Source organism: Lactuca sativa, chromosome 5 (assembly GCF_002870075.4).
Source record: "Lactuca sativa cultivar Salinas chromosome 5, Lsat_Salinas_v11, whole genome shotgun sequence".
NCBI classification, from domain to species: Eukaryota; Viridiplantae; Streptophyta; class Magnoliopsida; order Asterales; family Asteraceae; genus Lactuca; species Lactuca sativa.
In genome coordinates this window covers 49,286,840-49,305,446 of record NC_056627.2, presented here as the reverse complement: position 1 = coordinate 49,305,446, position 18,607 = coordinate 49,286,840, and the positions used below count along the sequence as shown (strand labels likewise).

Here is an 18,607-nt window from a genome sequence, read left to right as displayed (position 1 = left end):
GTTGAAAACCCTATGTGCTCACCAGACTCCCAAGCCTGACCCACTCAGTTTCTTGTATTACAGGTAGTGGCGCATGAGCATAGATGTGATGTCTTGGGATGAGAGATTAATCGGATATAGGCCTGTAGATATGAAATAATGTAGTAAGGCTTATATTGTACTGTTTATGCTTTTGATCTGTACGAACATGACATCCCAAGTCTTTTAATGAAATACATTTCTATGGAAATGCTTTTGATAAATCTTTATCATATTTTGTTTTGGGACAAATCCGCAACACTTTTATTTAAAATGTTACTCTGATTTTTAAGCAAAGCATAAACAAACCGGTCTTTTCTGGCCGTGATTTTGGGGATGTCACAGTTGGTATCAGAGCATTAGTTTAAGCGAACTAGGAATATGGATTTATTTTTAGACTTAAACTTAGAATGCTAAACGATGATTGTGAGGTGTGAGCACTAGCTTATTTTAGGAATGATACCTAAATTGCTTTTATGTGCTAAATGCTTTGTGCATGATATGTTGTTATTTGTTCGGATTTATGGTCTGTTGCCGACCGGATCTGGAAACCTTATGTGTTTAGGATTCTAAGCGTTTAACTACGATATTAGAACTATCATATAAACATTTCGGGGTGATAAGGATGATTTAATACGTCAATCCTAAATTAAGATCTAGATTCACCTTATTCGGTGTATAGATCAAGATGGTAAGAACCCGTAGCGGAAACGTAAACGCAATTGGGAACATAAACCAACCCCCAGTGGTTCAGCAAATACCTGTTGTAGAAGAAGTTGCGCCTGAGCCAGTCACCATGGCTGGAGTTTAAGCCATGATTCGGGCTATGTTGTGTAACGACCCAATTTTCACATCCAAAAAATTTGTTTAAAAACGTTACTTTAGAAAATATGAATAACTAAAAAACATCGTTTGATCAACCATAACATAAAGTGAACCATGTCTGAAAACCAAAACATACAACTAATCAAAATATCAGAGTATCAATCCCAGGATAGACTCGTAACTGCGGAAACAAGAGAGTGTGTGTGTGACGTGTTGCTACCGTGCCGACTCCTTTCCTCTGGCTGAGGAGGTACCTGAAACCAAAACTGAAAACCGTAAGCACAAAGCTTAGTGAGTTCCCCCATAATACCCCATACCATGCAAACATATAACAACCAATGTTCAGCTAGGAGTTACGGGCCTTGCCCACACTCGGGAAGATACGGGCCCTGCCCACACTTCGCTAGCTGGGAGATACGGGCCTCGCCCACACTTGTGAAGATACGGGCCCTGCCCACACTTCGATATCTGGGAGATACGGGCCTAGCCCACACTCCAACCTCGGAGAGATACGGGCCCTGCCCACACTCAACCGCTAACCCATAACATACAAGTATCACGCAGACAACAAGTATAAGCAACTCTATCATATTAACACATATATCATACTTGACTAAACCCAAAGATACGGGCTCGGACCACACTCTAGTACTAGCATCTCGTCTACACGGGTCGGCCTTGGTGCCTTAGACCCGTTCCTACTGGAAAGGAAACTCACCACGAAATAGCTGCTGGTCGGTGTGGGAATTGATCACCTACTGCTACTGCTGCTGCCCCAGAAACCCTCCGGCTGCAATTCCCACAACATACTCAATCAAACACTGCTCACTGACCTTTGGGTAAAATGACCATTTTACCCCTGACCACGCCCTAAGTCAAAGTCAGAGTCAACTTTCAGTTGACCCGACTTGCCGAGTTGGCTTTCCAACTCGCCGAGTCCCTACCCAAACGACTGCCCTGAATCCCGATCCTACCCGTCGAGTTAGGCGACGACTCGACATGTTCGCCTTCTTAACCAATATTCAAGTCCTTCATCCTACTCGCCGAGTTGTATGAACAACTCGTCGAGTTCATCTTCATCCGATGAACACTTATGCTAAGACTCGCCGAGTTGTATGAACAACTCACCGAGTCTGTTCTTGATCTAAGGAGATTGCCTTGAACTCGCCGAGTCAGGGCATTGACTCGCCGAGTACCTCCATAGATGAGTTAAGCTTCCGACTCACTGAGTCACACCCCGTGACTCACTGCTCACTCGACACTACGAAAAGGGGACAAACTCGGAGACTCGCGAACAGACTCGCCGAGTCATATGAACGACTCGCCGAGTCGTTGCCATGCACCCACTAAATACACAGATTTGCTCGATTCCAGTCCACGCCATTCACATATCTGGACTTCTAGGACACGAATCACACGTAAAGTTTCCAACTTTATGTGTGGATATTCACCAATATGGATTTTAGGGCTCAAAATGCCTCAAAAGGGTAGATCTAGGGTGAACAAGCAACATGGGGCCATAAAGCTAACAGATCTGAGCTCCTGGAGCTCAATCTTGCCTAGATCTAAGGGCCAATCAGCCTATTACGAAATAATTTGCACATTCAAACTTGGGGTTTGGCTCAAGAATGACTTACATGAAGTAATAAGCATAGAAACAGGGGAAAAACGGATTATACCTCAAAGGAACTGCTGAAAGAGTGCAAAGATGCCCGGATTCCTTTCCTTCCTCTTGATCTACTTCCCCTTTTTCCTCAAAACCTTCAAGAACACACACAATAGCCTCAAACTCTCAAGGAACAAGCTTAGAACGAGGGTTGGGAGCTCTGGGGAGAGAATGGGGGCTGGCCTGGGCGGATAAGTCCTTTAAATAGGGTGCAAACCCCTGAAACTTAGGGTTTCATCCAACAGCTGTGACTCGCCGAGTCCAGGATATGGACTCGCCGAGTCGCCAACTTAAACGTGTCCCGGGTCCCGCATCCACTCGGCGAGTCGGACCTATGACTCGCCGAGTCCAAGGCTAAAAGAAAGGAAATACTCAAAATAACATTTACGTACTAGGAACCGGGTGCTACATGTTGGCTGAACAAAGGGAAGAAATGAGACGGATGTTGAATAGGGACGAACCTACCGTACATGTTGAACCGACGAAGCCAGTTCCCGAGCAATCTGAGGAAGGGAACTACAGCCGCCAAGTGAGTCAAGTAGGGACTCAAGGTGAGCAAAGGGATGGCCCAGAAGGGAGAAACAACAAGGATGGGCGGGTGTAAAAGAATTTCTTGGGTGCGAAACCACCAAGTCTCTCAGGAAGCCCAAAGCCTGTTGAGATTATGGATTGGATCTCCGAGATGGAAATGGTGTTTGAGAGCTGCGACTGTAGCGAGAAATAGAAGACCATCTTCGCCGTAAGACAACTGAAAACTGGAGTCTTGAGCTGGTGGAAGCTATTGGCAGATACGATGCCACGAGGAGAAGCCATAAGGATGTCATGGGAGGAGTTCTTGGAACAATTGAAAATGCAGTACTGCTCGGAGATAGATCTGATAGACCTAAACAACGAGTTTCAGAACCTGAAGAAAGGGAAGATGAGTGTTGATGAGTATGCCACCGCATTCACCGAAAGGATGAAGCTATTCCCCTACTTGGTGCCTACTGAACTCTCCAAGATTGATAGGTTTGCTAACGGACTGCCCACTGACTTTGGCCCAATGGTCAAAATGGCAACTACCTTGAAAACAACTGTTAGGGCATCTAAGAACGTAGAGGCCCAGATAAGAGAAAAGGGTCTAGAAAAAGATAAGGAAGGAGAGAAGCGGAAGTTTGAAGGATCTTCAAGGTCCAACAAGGAAAGCAAATTCTCAAAGCTTGGAGGAGGAGATGGAGGTGAAGCGAGATGGTGTGATAAATGCAAGAAGAAGCATGGTGGGAAGTGCAACGAAGAAGTGACTTGTTACAAGTGTGGGAGGACTGGTCACTATTCCAAAGACTGCACACATAATGATAAAGTATGCTATGGATGTGGAGGCAAGGGGCACATGTCCAGAGACCGCCCAAGGAAAAATAAAGCAGCAAGACCAGAAACGCCACCAAGGCCAAGGGCATTTCACATGATCCTCGACGAAGCAGGGAACCATGCGAGGAATCAAGAATGAGGACTTCTTACCTGACGATCGGATTATGTAGTAGCTATAGTTTCGTATGATGTAGCCTAGTAGAGGCATAGTCTAGGGTGAACTTGAACACCTATGTAATCGTTTCAAGAAATAATATAAAACCTTCGTTTTGTTATCTGATGTGTTAAATGATTGTGTGATTTGCTGCATGGTGACTTGGGAAACTGTGAGACAATACTTGGGACGAGTATGAGTAGGTGTGAATGGTAGTAGAGGCCTATACTACTGGAAGCATAGGACTCACACTTGGATCAGGGAAAGTCACAAGGTTACCAAGAAGCTAATAATTGATTTCGTTTTATTCAAGTATGTCGTTACCATTGTTTCGGTAATGACTAAGAAGATTGTTGTTATCCCGACCCTAGTGGTCATATCCCATTGAGTCCGACTACGGTGAGTAGGTTACGTTAGGGGTGTAAGTGAGCCGAGCTACTCGCGAGCTACTCGGGATCGACTCGTTAAAAGCTCGACTCGAGATCGAATTAAACGAGCCCGAGCCGAGCTCGAGCCCAAATATGAGGCTCGTTTATTAAACGAGCTCGAGCCGAGCTTCAGCTAGTGGGCTCGCGAGCCTAAATGAGCCTAAACGAGCCTATATATATATATATATATATATATATATGTGTGTGTGTGTGTGAGAGAGAGAGAGAAAGTGTGTGTGTGTGTGTGTATATATATATATATATATATATAGGCTCGTTTAAGCTCGTTTAGGCTCGCGAGCCCACTAAATTGTTCACGAGCCGAGCTCGAGCTTCATTTTAAGGCTCGAATCGAGCTCGAGCTCGAGCTCGAGCTTCTTCAAATTAAACGAGCCGAGCTCGAGCTTGGTTAGGCTCGGGCTCGGCTCGGCTCGTTTACACCCCTAGGTTACGTGGTTCAGAGAACCAAGTTTGATGAAGCGTCCGACTTAAACCAAACGATTGAAATCAAAGCGATCAATAGAAGTATCACGCTCGTTGTTAAAGAAGTTGGTAGCCAGAAATGCCTAATGTTAAAGTGTGATTATATCATTAGAACATGAAGGAAGGCATAGTCTGTTTTAGAATTTAACTCTAAGAGACCTAAGTCTAAGTGTTGCAACATGCGATGATAGGTCATTAGAATATGACACATCAATCCATAGTAGTAATAAAAGAAATCATCTCAAGTTCGTATCCATTAAGGATCAAGATTGTGACTTAAAGGTCATAATTAGGAGTCTAGCCTGAGGTAGAGAGCAGGTGCACGATCGAGTATTGCATACAGTTAATAAGTCTGAGAGATAGACTTGAAGGAATGTAGAAGTTATAATTATTACCTAGGATGAAGAGATGACGTATGGAGTCATTATACGACCCTGTTTTGTTGATGATTCCGGGACGTAATCATCCTAAGGGGGAGATAACTGTAACGCCCGCAAATCCGGGCTAGTCAATTTAGAGGAAATAGGGGTCGAAAACGACTTTTCTACAAAAGATTATTTAGAATAAATAATCGTAACCAAGTTGTGGAATATGTCTCAAGGTTTCCGTACATATAAAGAACGCCGAAATTCGAGTTATAACGAAGAAGTTATGACTCGTCGAAGTTTTACGGCAAAAAACCGGCACGACACCAGGAAGCGTAAATAGTGAATTTACGATAGAGCAAGATTTAGCCTTGGAAATCTAAACGAAAGTTGTAGAATATGTTAAACTAAGCGCGTCGATAAAAAGAACGCCCAAATCTGACTTCGTATGAGGAAGTTATGATTTTTCTAAGATTCGGCTTAGCAGTTTACAGCCCGAAACTCGAATTTTAGTTCGAGCGGTTTTTGGCTTACGCGACCTAAATGAGAGTTGAAGATATCATTAATAGGAACTCAACGGTAAAGAGATGGACGAAAACGGAGTTTTATGAAGGAGTTACGAATTCTTCGTGGTCATTTAACAGTCTAAACGCCTCCTACTGTTAAATTTGAGATCGGTCGAGAATTAGCCGACGGAGTCTAAACGAAAGTTGTTGATCTTGATTTTACCTACGCGTGGATATAAAGAACGTCAAAAACGGAGCTCGTATGCGAGAGTTATGATTTTTCTAAGTCGGAAGGCTGTTGTGCGAAATCGGGTGACGTGGCGCAATCCTGGCCGTTGCTTCCTCCCCAAGGCTAGCCACCAGATGGTGACACCTGGCCTGGAACTCGACGAGTTTTTGGCTTTTCCATCCTATAAAAAGGGTGCCAGGGCATCCTCATTTCTCACACCTTCCAACTTCTCTTTCTCTCTCTAGAATCTCTCTCTAAGCCTCCCTAACCCCCTAAAGCCTAGGGTAAACCCCCTAGCACCCGAAGGAAGCCCCGAGGCTCCCGGAGTCCCGAGAAAAAGGAGTCTTTCTACTCAGGAACGCTGCTCTAGCGAAGCCCGGTTTTCGAGAAAACCTGCTGTAAGTGAGCTACGCCTAACCTATCTTTAGTTTAGCTTACGGTTTAATATAGTAATGTTATTAGGACCTTATAATAAGTACTTGGGCTATTATTATGGGTTATATAAGTATAGTTTAACTCTTATATAATAATAATAATAGCTAGACTATTAATTAATCGCGGTTATCGTTAGACTAAACCCTAGTGGCAATGATACTAGGTTTTGCCAAAGGAAAAGTGTGTTAAGAGTAACGAAGTGTTGTCCAAGCGCCGAGTCACCACCTACTCAGGTGAGTGCATAGTTACTTTCAGCTTAAACATAGATATGAAGTATTTTATATAAATTACGTGTTATGTGTGCATATTATCTGAATACTTGCTATCTATGCTGGATGATCGTTTTATACATGTTTTCAATGATTTAAACTGTATATGTATTTTATATCTACAAAATGTGTTGGGTAAAACATGGGTAGATGTAATAGTTGTTGTGTGACGAAATAAAATAATGAGAGGCCTCGTTATAGATGTTATTGATGAATCAGTCATCTAGCGGAGTATAGATGACGACCACGGACTATTCTAGACAGTCCAGTGGAACACTAGCAGGCTCGCAACCTGTAGGTGTTTATTCGAACTGTGTGTTTATTTGAACTGTGTGCTCACCAGATGTACTCCATCCCCCACATGGTTGCCTCAAGGACATTTATTGCTGAGGAATCCCCTTAGCAGTAGTGTCCGTCCCGATGATAATCCTTAGGGTAGGCCCCTTATGATAGATGCTTAGGGACGTAATGTGAGGATAACGGGAACGGGTAATCGGGTTTGTTTAATTTAATGAAGTTAATAAACTTATTTATTGTGGGTTGAAAACCCTATGTGCTCACCAGACTCCCAAGCCTGACCCACTCAGCTTCTTGTATTATAGGTAGTGGCGCATGAGCATAGATGTGATGTCTTGGGATGAGAGATTAATCGGATATAGGCCTGTAGATATGAAATAATGTAGTAAGGCTTATATTGTACTGTTTATGCTTTTGATCTGTATGAACATGACATCCCAAGTCTTTTAATGAAATACATTTCTATGGAAATGCTTTTGATAAATCTTTATCATATTTTGTTTTGGGATAAATCCGCAACACTTTTATTTAAAATGTTACTCTGATTTTTAAATAAAGCATAAACAAACTGGTCTTTTCTGGCCGTGATTTTGGGGATGTCACATAACGTACAATAATCCCGGATACAAATCCAAAAGGGCCAACATTGGTGCCTTCGACCCTGTTAGTATAGTGAGGACAACTCACCTCACAAGTAGTCCTAAGCGATAGTATCAACCTCCTCCAAATATAGCTCCTCACCAACACTTGCCAATGGTCCAATTCCCTAAATTCCTAAATTACCAAAATAACCCCAAAAGTCAAATTGGTCAACCCTTGGTCAAAGTCAAAGTCAATGGTTAAGGTTGACAGTCCATGTTGACCCGACTCGTCAAGTACAGTTCACTGACTCGTCGAGTCCTTCCAAAACTTGAGAAGTCATGAAAACCCCTAGTTGAATCGTCGAGTTTCCAGGCAACTCGTCGAGTCTATGCGTGTCTAATTGTCGGGAAAACTCTAACTGACCCGTCGAGTTATCATGCTGACTCACCGAGTTCATGCAGAACCAGTAACGGGAAAACCCTCCCTAACTCGCCGAGTTGGATTACCCGACTCGTCAGGTTCATGCGATTCATCCCATTTTCCAAGTGATTCTAAGCTACTCCAATGCTCCAAACAGTAGATCTAGCCTCCTTGGGCACGTTTGTCACGTAAAGTTGCAAAGTTTACGTGCATGCAAGGCTCAAATCATCAAAACCAAGGTATATAAAAGGTTCTAAGGAATGAAAAAGGTATTAACTCACTAAAGGCTGAAGCTTTATGACCTTAGAGACCAAGATGGGCCCATATATGAAGTTGCAACTTCAGATCACCCCCAATACCCGCAATGGCACATTAACATTGCTAAAATGGCCCTAAATCTCAAACATGAATAGATCTAGTTAGAAGAAGGTCAATGTAACGACTTCTTACCTCAAAACAATGTTAAGATGAAGTAGGACTCAGATCCACAACCTTTTTCTTATTCCAAGCTTTAGTGCTTCAAGATCTTCCTTTTATAACCATATTCAAAGCTTAAAATTCACACAAATGGAGAGTAAGCAACGATTTAGGGTTTCTGGACTCAAGAGGGGACTGTAAGGGAGGCTAAGGGGGCAAACGATCCTTTAAATATGGTGAAAAACCCTGGAAATTAGGGTTTCATCCTCCAGCTCCAACTTGTCGAGTCGTGTCATCTGACTCGTCGAGTTGATCACTTAAAACACGCGACCAAATTCGTTCGTACTTTACGAGTCAGGACATGCAACTCGTCGAGTTGACCTTTCGAAATGAAAATAAAACTGTAAAGTTTATACCTGAGAATCGGGGTGTTACCCAACGACAAGCGGGGCCTGTGAGAAACATATATGTATATCGAGCGGGGCTCGATGCCAGGCGAGGCCTGATGTCGGACTCTGTCCGATGCTAGACGGGGCCCGATGAAGGGGGCAGGGGCCCAATATTTGTGATTATGTGTATGGTATGTGGTAATTTGGGGAGACTCACTAAACTTCGTGCTTACGATTTTCAGTTTTGGTTTCAGGTATTTCCAGTTGCAAAGAGAAGAGCTCGGGATGACTGCATTGCACACACATCACGATGTTTGGCCTGAGATGTTTACTCTGATATTATGATTTGGAAACTCTGACAATAATGTTTTTGTGATACTATGATTTATGTTTTGATAAGATAATTTTATTAATTATGGTTTATTAAATGATTTAAAAATGAAATTTTTTGTCATAATTTTTGGGATATTACATGGTTACCTTGGTTTTATGGAAATAAGCTTTACTAATGATTTATTAATCTAAAAAGAAAAAATTTTATGTCATGATTTTCGGGACGTTACACCTATTTTCATGATATTTATTTTTGAAACATTCTGATATGACTTTACTTTTGAAACAACGGTTCATTTTTGTAAACAATTATCGGTAATGGTGGTTTTTAAAAATTTTAAATCTTTATGAATTTTTGAGTGTTACACCTATTGATTTATTTAAAGAGTTCTTGGTAAATTATTACCTAATTATACATATAAGCACCATTTGCCAAACATTAAAAATTAACTTATTAATTTATTATGTTTTGATATCGAATAAACTCGATCAAACATTTTTTTTTAAACTTTGTTTTGACATGGGATAAGTTAATAAACATTTTTTAAAAAACATAAGTCGTTTAAATAAGAAATCCCAAACATCTCTTAAAGTTAAAAGGCCATAGATATAAGATAATATTAGAATAGCATGTTACAATTGTAAGGGGAGCATAAATCTTACTCCAAATCTCATTTCGTAATCAATCATAACATGATCGAAATTGTTTTTTTCTTGTAAAATCTTAAGATTGAAGAATAGAATCTCAAAATATATGTTATGGATATTTGTTTTTTTTTAGTTCTCCATTTTCTTTCTAAATAGTAAATACGGGTCGGTGAGGTTCACACGTCCCGATTCACTTAACTCGGCGTCCTTAAAACGCCAATAGTATCAACCCGAAATCTTTAACTTTCTAAAATGAACCGACGGCTGAACCGGGCTCAACCCCACAGATAGAGTAAACCCTGGATGTATATTAACCCCCCCTGATTCACCTCTCTCCGCCTCTCCCTCTGTCTCGTTGCGTCTTGCTCTTCAGTTCGATTGAAAAACCGCAACAATCAATCAATCTATCGATCGATCGGAAAACTATGTCGGACGAAGAGCATCAGTTTGAATCAAAGGCCGACGCCGGTGCTTCCAAGACCTACCCTCAGCAAGCCGGTACTATCCGCAAGGGCGGCCACATCGTCATCAAAAATCGCGCTTGCAAGGTTTACTTATTTCTCATAAGCTTCGATCTTTTAAGTTCTGATCTCGCTTAGCGGAATCCTTTTCTCTATTCCGTGTTAATATCTTCATCTGGTTTGAGTTGATTTGGTTTTGACTTCGAGTGTTAGGGTTTCACTTTTTGTGTATATTAGATTCAAGGAATGTTTGGATGTGCGTCTGATTATTGCGAAATTTCAGTTTGAGTTTTTTGGTTGAAAGTGGCTATGATTCCGATATTTTGATATTTTCGTGTCAAAGCATTTAGCTTTTCATTAGAAGCTACAGTAAGGGCTATTAGAGTTGACCATAGGTTATATGACCTAGATCTATTTCATTGAATCTCTTTGTTCTTGTGGGTTGTATCAATTGTTCACTGATTGGTAATTGCTGTATGGTGATATCTTGAGAGTCTGATCTTACTCAATGATTAATATAACCGTGTAGTATGTTATCTTGTTAGAAATTTTGTGTTTAATGCATTAAATTGTAACAGGTTGTTGAAGTTTCTACCTCCAAGACTGGGAAGCATGGGCATGCTAAGTGTCACTTTGTCGCCATTGATATCTTCAATGGTAAAAAGCTTGAAGATATTGTTCCCTCATCCCATAACTGTGATGTGAGTAATCAATCCACTTTTTTTTTCAGTCTTTTTGTCTCTTTTATAAAATTAACTTCTTTTTTTTTTTTTATAAAATATCTGTTTGCAGGTTCCTCATGTCAACCGCACTGACTACCAGCTAATTGATATTTCTGAGGATGGATTTGTATGGTTCATTCTATTCAAGCTTTGTTAATTGGTATTTTTTGTTCAAGTTATGATAATAGGAACTGATAAAAAAGAAAATCTGTTAGGTGAGTTTGCTGACTGAAAATGGAAACACTAAAGATGACCTCAAGCTCCCAACTGATGATGCTCTCCTGACTCAGGTATGTGGTTATGATGTGTGATTGTATTAATATAGATATATAAATGTTTTTGAAGATTTGAAGGAAGTGTTTTTTTTTTTTTTTTATATGGATGAATTGTAGATCAAGGATGGATTTGCAGAGGGAAAGGACTTGGTGGTGAGTGTGATGTCAGCAATGGGAGAGGAGCAGATCTGTGCTCTTAAGGATATCGGCCCAAAGTAGTAATCTACTTCTACTAAGTCTATAAATGAATCCATAAACACTTGTTGCTTGCATTATCAGCAGAATGTTTTCTGTTATAATAGTAGCAATCTACTCTACCACCTGGGTTTCGTATTACTGTTTGACTGTTATGTTTGGGTACCATGAACATAAAGTATTTTTACCTCCTCTTGTTATTTTGGATTATTTGGTCTGAAAAAGAAATTCTTATGTTACTATTTTGGATTATTTGGTTTAGAAATTCTTATTTTGAATTCATAAAAAGTCAGATTTTTTTAATTTAACCCACTAAGACATGGTTTATATGTTAAGCTAAAGATAAGCAACACCTATATATATATATATATATATATATATATATATATATATATATATATATATATATATATATATATATATATATATATATATATACGTTCAGTTCAAAAAGAAATACTAGCTTAGCTGCTGTTTCTTTTTTAGTTTAGCCCATTACGTCAAAGAAACACCAGCTTAGCATATCATATGTGATAAGTGACTTAATGCATTCAAATTTGTATAACTGTTTCTTTTCACTCAACAGCTGATACAAAGAAAAAACCTAACCCGTGAAGTAGAGATGCAAAGTTAAATAAAACCCCTATGGTTTTATTTATTTATTTTGTTTTTTATATAATTGCTAAAGTATTACCTTGTTATATCTCAACTATTGAATATTTAAATTACAATAAATAACATAGAAGCTATATAAATGCATCCTTTTGATTTATTAGTATTAAAATTTGATAACAATATGAAAAATCTAAAATAAGGGCCATACCCAAACAGACCCATAATCACCGGTAAGACATGACACAAAGAAAAAAACCCAAATTCAAGTCCTTTAGATCCGGGTTCTGATTTCTCTATTTGCTTATTTCTGTTCTTTAACTCCTGTGAATTTCTTTTACAATCGTCGATGACTAGCTTCCAAGTGCATTACGAACTTCAAATATAGTGAGGACCAAGGTGTTAGAGTTGATAGTTGTGGGTTTATTGTGAAAAATATCCTATAAATCAATGACCAATTTTGTAAATATTCATATTAATCTTTGTCACCATCGTTCTGACCTGGCAAAGCTTATCATTAACAACACTTGTCAAACTCCTTTCACAAAACGTCAAGATTCTCTTGTCACCTCGTCACCTTATCCGAAGATTAAGAAAACGAGAAATTATTCTGATATTTATTCACCGAAGCTAGGGAAATAAGATGGAATTAAAAAAAAAAAAGTAAATAAATGTATTTTTTATCTATAAAGAAAACTATCTGAGATGAGCGGAAAAGGACATGTAACATTCACCTCGCCCCTATAAAATCCCCAACTATTCGTGCTAAAGGAAAATAGTACACTGAATCTATATAACAATAGAAATTAAATTAATCTCCAATGGAACACGAAGAAGGTCGACCGAGAAGAGTCATAGTAGCAATGAAGGGACACCCAGGCACGGGCAAAACAACGCTTGCCCGCTTCATAGCCGCATCATTAAGATGCCCGCTCCTTGACAAAGACGACATACGTGACTCCACTTCTGCTATCGAAGCAGAAGTAGTGGAGTCACACACTGTTTCTAAACTCCTTAATGATCTTTCTTATCAAGTACTTTGGCGAATGGTCGAGACCCAACTCAGTCTTGGCCTGAGTGTTGTCATTGACTCGCCTCTTTCCCGCAAGAGTCATCTGGATCGGCTAGTTGAACTAGCCGATTCTTTTGACGGCTCTCAGCTTGTTGTGGTTGAGTGCAAGCCGAAAGACGAGAGTGAGTGGCGTCGTCGGCTTGAGAATAGAGGGAAAGACGGTTGTGGTGGCAGTTGGCATAAGCCCGCCACATGGCGGGATATGGAAAGGTTGTTGGAGGGTTATAACGGATGCACCGATTATGATGTAGGGGATGTGCCGAAGCTAGTTTTGGATACTACTGTAGCGTGTGGTAAATTTGCAGAGCTTGTTGAGTCGGTTTTGAAGTTTCTTGATGCTTGTGCACATTTACATAAAGTTTCTGGTTAAACTAGTCATATATTAAAAGAATATCGTACTTTGAGTAAATAAATGTTACTCAATTCGAATGTGTATATTTAGTATGATTAAATAATTATTGTGTGATGGTTTTATTACGATTCATTTCCCTCGTGTTTTCGAGAGCAATGTTTATTTTCTTGGGCTTTTTTTAGTTAAATTTGTAGTTCCAATTTCGTTTTGAGCTGCTAAAATTGAAGGCCATTATTTTTGGTAATTGATGTTGAATGCTTTGGCAAATAAATTGATCTATCTACAAGTTAAATATTTGCACAAATCATAGAAACATTGAGTTTGCGTTTTATCAAGAGAAGTACAAAGCTTTTACATAAAAGAAAACCCCGAATGAGGACCAAAATGGACCAAAAATCTTAAAATTGAGGACCAAAAGTAAAAATTTTAAGAATTTAAAAACCAAAATTGGAAAACTAAACTATACTGAAGGACCGAAAATGTAATTTACTCGTGGCTGCATAATTATGCAATGATGCATTGTTGCCCCTCGAAAGAAAAGGAGTTCTTTGGGGCATTTATTCGAACACCTTCCATCCCAATTTCAGCAGTCCCCTCCAATTTCATAGAGGAGAGGCCGGAGAGAGGCAACATGAGCTCTAGTTCTCCTGCCCCCTCATCGCCGCAGCGGCATCGTGGCGGTGGCGATAATAGTAACAACGGGAAGGAGGAGAGACCGAGATTCTTTGACTCCATGACCAAAAAACTGTGCTGGGCCAAAGCCGAGATTGTCCCTGGAAGACACCCGGAGCGATGGCGTAAAGATGCCGCGGGCAACGTCGTCTGTAAGCGCTTCGGCAACTGTCAGGGATGTCTCTGCTTTGAATACGATCACATCATCCCCTTCTCGAAAGGTCTTTACAACTAACTCTGTAAGCTTCTCAAATATTGATCCGCTGTTGTGATGCATAGCCTTTGATGCTTAGGGAGTTGTGGAAGAAAATCCATCAAAATTTGTAGAAGCTAAAATTGTGTGATTGATTTTGTAGGTGGTGAATCGGTAGTTGAAAATTGTCAGATTCTTCAAACGAGGGTAAATAGAACCAAGTCGGACAAGGATCATCTTGACAAGACACAGTTGCGTGGTTACTCTTGTGATATCAACTTCACTGGTATTTCTTCTCCCTCACATCCCCCCACATTGATCATGAATTGAAATGTGTTGAGATAATATCCAAGGAAAAAATGCTTATTTTATACAAAGTTAACTGACTGTATCTAGTAACAATGACATGATATGGTTTACAGAAAAGGAGTTGGACATCATTGAAATGGCAGTTTATGGCGATGTAATTCGTCCAGGGAATCAATGTCGTTGCAGAAGCATCGATGAATTGCTTGGCAAGTACAAGCCTAAAGACCATACACCTGTCTGTACCTTGCCTTGAGACAGTCATCTTTTTTTATTTTTTTATTTTGTGGGTGGGTCCCAATTTCAAAGTAACAAAAAATGAGCTAAAGATATTCATAAATCCATTCACTCGGATCTTATGGTATGATTATTGTTGGTCTTTATTGTATAAGTTTTGTCTGCAAATTTGTATCACAGATACACACTTTGTGCTTGATATTTTGCCTGAATTCTCAATTTCCATAACATCTAACATCTTTTCACAGTGGATATTTTTGTTCCTCATTTTATGCATTCAACAATCAACATCATCAACCTTCATTTTCAACTTGGTTTGTTCATCAAGGTACCTCTAAAGCTTTACTTGATAATATTAGATCAACAATTGAAAAGATATCAATTCCAGTTTTGCTACCATTTACATATGTTTCAGAATAATGAAAATGCCTCATTTTATTAAATTCTACTATAAATCTGATTATGACAATAAACCAATTTCTTCAGATTACTAATGAAAAATATCAAGGTCTGTTTTCTTGCTGTTGTATGTATTTTGAGCATGTCAGAGTATAATGTGGACATATTTTTGTGTCCTAAAGTAGCATGCCTATGAAGAAATACTTGGAAGATACATAGATATAAAAATAGACAAATATTGGACATCTTTCCCATATTTGATCATCATGCTGTGACGACGTTGAGTTACGATCAGGTGAAGATTGAAGACAAAATTTCAAGTCCAGATTCATACTCCCTCCGTCCCAAAATTATTGTCCACAGAAAAAAAATACAAAGATTAAGAAAAAAAATCATTAGTTTTGTCTTTTTGAGTAAAATGATCATCTTGCCATTTTCTAAAAACAATAGGAAATGTGCATTTGTAATTATTGAAGTTTACTTTATTAAATGTTAGGGGTAATATGGTAAAAATGTATATCTACTTTTGGTAGTAGTGGACAGTAATTTTGGAACAAACTAAAATAGTAAGGTTGACAATAATTTTGGAACGGAAGGAACTAGTTTTGACCCAAAACAACTGCCCCTTTAGAATGATGATATGGGTCGTGGCCCAAGTCAATCATGCCTTCCCGTGGAATTATATATAACATAAAAGCTTAAAACTTTCGTGAACAATATATTTTCTTCTCTTTCTTCATTGCACATGGGAGTCTTCGCCTTTTCATTTTGGGGCACATATCTTGCCTTCTGTTTCTTTTCTTTATTAATATCTTATCAACTACAACCTATAACAGCTTACTGTTCACCTTTTCTATAAAATAATAAAAAAAAAACGTAATTGATTTTAAGTAAAGCAAAAATATATATTTATACAACATCACAGTAAGAGTCAGTTAAATTTTTTTTACATATTCATATAAACTAAATTAATATGACCTAAATAAAAAAATATTATTAGAAAACATGAAAGTAATATTCCAACTAAATTTTTCTATGTAACTAACCACACACACGTTTATAAGTTTTTATAAATTTTATTTACTATTATTGTTTTTTACTTACTTAAAGTTGTCATCATATAATAATAATCTTCAACTGTAACCTACTATAACATTTGTTACCAACCCACTGCATAACAAGCCACGTACTATTCTCGATTACTTTGCAATTAATCAATAAGCAATGCTACAAACAGGAAAACATCACACATGGATGTCTATAACTATAACTTACATTATCTACATGCACAAAATGACAATATACCACACATATAAATTGTAACTTTGAAAACTAAATTTAAACCACATCGCATCATAAATATCAAAATGAATAGTACATATTTCAATAACACTTTGATGATTATGATCGACTTCCTTAGAGAAATTGCAGACATACTTGAAGCAACTCAATCGAGGTTAGAAGAAAGTTTCACAATTGACAAAAATATCCGACTATACATAACAAATCACGGTGACGACGTTGATGTTCAAACACTACGTAACATGTGTTGCTTGACAACCACTACGAGACATCAAAAATGACCAACACCATTCATGAAATGCAGGAAAAATATGACGTCCTTATCAACAATCTCAAACAACAAATCAAGAAACTCCCTGAAGACAAACATCCTTATAAGTAATATGTTTATCTATTTAGTGATGTTCTACTATAAATAAACAATATGTACCTATGCAACCCTTAAGGAAGTAATCTTTTGCTATGAATATTATGTTGGTATGTAACTGTCCTTTTGCAAGAAATCTGATGTTGTAAATATTTTGTTGCTATGTCTAAGTCTTACGTAACTGTGATGCAGTTTAATTCCAAAACCACAGCGCCAAAGGCGCACTGATTCCATTCTAGTTATGTAATTCAAGGATAAAAACTTATAATACCTAACACACTAAGTACTTATGAAGTGCTAAAGACACATTTTTAGTAAATAATGGTCTCGATGAGGACGTGTCACACAACATGAACTTCCAAATTGACTATGGCGACTTTAAGTCCCAGGCAAGGTCCTCTTTTATATCAATGAAGTTGTAAAAATCATATCAAAATGATGGAAGATTTGCATAATTCACGGATAAAAACATGTAATACCACACTCATGAAATACTTATGAAGTGCTAAAGATACATTTTTAGCAAAAAAAGGCCTTAATGAGGAATTGTGTTACACAACATTAACATCAAATATTGACTATGATTACTTCAAGTCCCAAGCAACATGTGATGCGTCGAAGGAAGTTGTTTGGATCAAGAAGTTTATTGTGGATCGATAGAGTCACAATCAGTAACTAAAGTCCAATTCAAATTCTTTGTGACAACATTCATGCAAACTTTCATGAAATATTATCTCATGTGTTATTGTTGACACAGATGATGTTAAGATTTATAAAATCCCCACTGAAGTCACAGATCCTCTAACTAAGATCCCTCTCAAGCCATTTATGATTGTTATACATGTAATATTAGAATGCCATTATGTCTAAGTGGTAATAGTACATACCAATTAGTCATTAGGCCATCTTCAATGCATTGAACTCAAATGAGTTCAATGGATTGCCACATGTACATTCCACTTACAATACAATTTTACCTATTAAACTCTACACTCCATTAAACCCAATACAATTTAATGGATTGCCACATCATTTATATGTGTGTGAGAGGAGAGAGAGTGTGGAGTTCAATGGGGATTGAACTCCCCATTCTATTGAGTGCCATGTCATTAACCTACAATGAGAATTTTGAGTTTAATGGGATTAAACTCCCCATTAAACTACCATTAAAGATGGTCTTAGAAGCATAAGTTGGGGTTAGTTCACTTGGTTAACAAAATGTCTAATTTGAAGCTTCTAACCATGAGGTACTAGGTTCAAGCCTAGGAAAATATTAACCCTACCTTTCAAAAAAAAAAAAGTCATTAGAAGTATAACATGGCCACTTTGAAGTATGTCTAAACCAATTTTTTATAAAATAAAATACGGTCCTTTAACCAACTTTTTTTTATGAAAATTATAAAATATCATAAGTTAATATATATAATAAAGCATTTATTTGGAGAATAAAGTTCACCTCTTAGGTTTTTTTTATTTTTTATTTTTTTTACTTATAATTTTATAAAATACAAAAAATGGCTTTTAAAACATTTTTTTTATCATAACTTATTTTTAATATAATTGGAAATATTTTATAAAGTAGATCTTCCATTATATATTCAATAAAGTGTTATTTTCTATATTACATATTA

The 18,607-nt window shown here is 38.1% G+C and overlaps 2 protein-coding genes across 2 annotated transcripts; both read left to right on the top strand.

Moving 5' to 3' along the window:
* Nucleotides 1–10,119: 10,119 nt before the first annotated feature.
* Nucleotides 10,120–11,703, top strand: LOC111883278 (eukaryotic translation initiation factor 5A). The gene is made up of 5 exons (XM_023879616.3): nucleotides 10,120–10,359; nucleotides 10,851–10,973; nucleotides 11,065–11,121; nucleotides 11,210–11,284; nucleotides 11,387–11,703. Exons 1-5 carry the CDS (start codon nucleotides 10,237–10,239, stop codon nucleotides 11,486–11,488), a joined length of 480 nt encoding a protein of 159 aa, XP_023735384.1. The 5' UTR covers nucleotides 10,120–10,236; the 3' UTR covers nucleotides 11,489–11,703.
* A 2,293-nt stretch (nucleotides 11,704–13,996) lies between these two features.
* LOC111883276 (uncharacterized) lies at nucleotides 13,997–15,136 on the top strand. The gene is made up of 3 exons (XM_023879614.2): nucleotides 13,997–14,393; nucleotides 14,529–14,651; nucleotides 14,788–15,136. The coding sequence occupies exons 1-3, from the start codon at nucleotides 14,012–14,014 to the stop codon at nucleotides 14,925–14,927; spliced, it is 645 nt and encodes a 214-aa protein (XP_023735382.1). The 5' UTR covers nucleotides 13,997–14,011; the 3' UTR covers nucleotides 14,928–15,136.
* The last annotated feature ends 3,471 nt before the right edge of the window (nucleotides 15,137–18,607 follow it).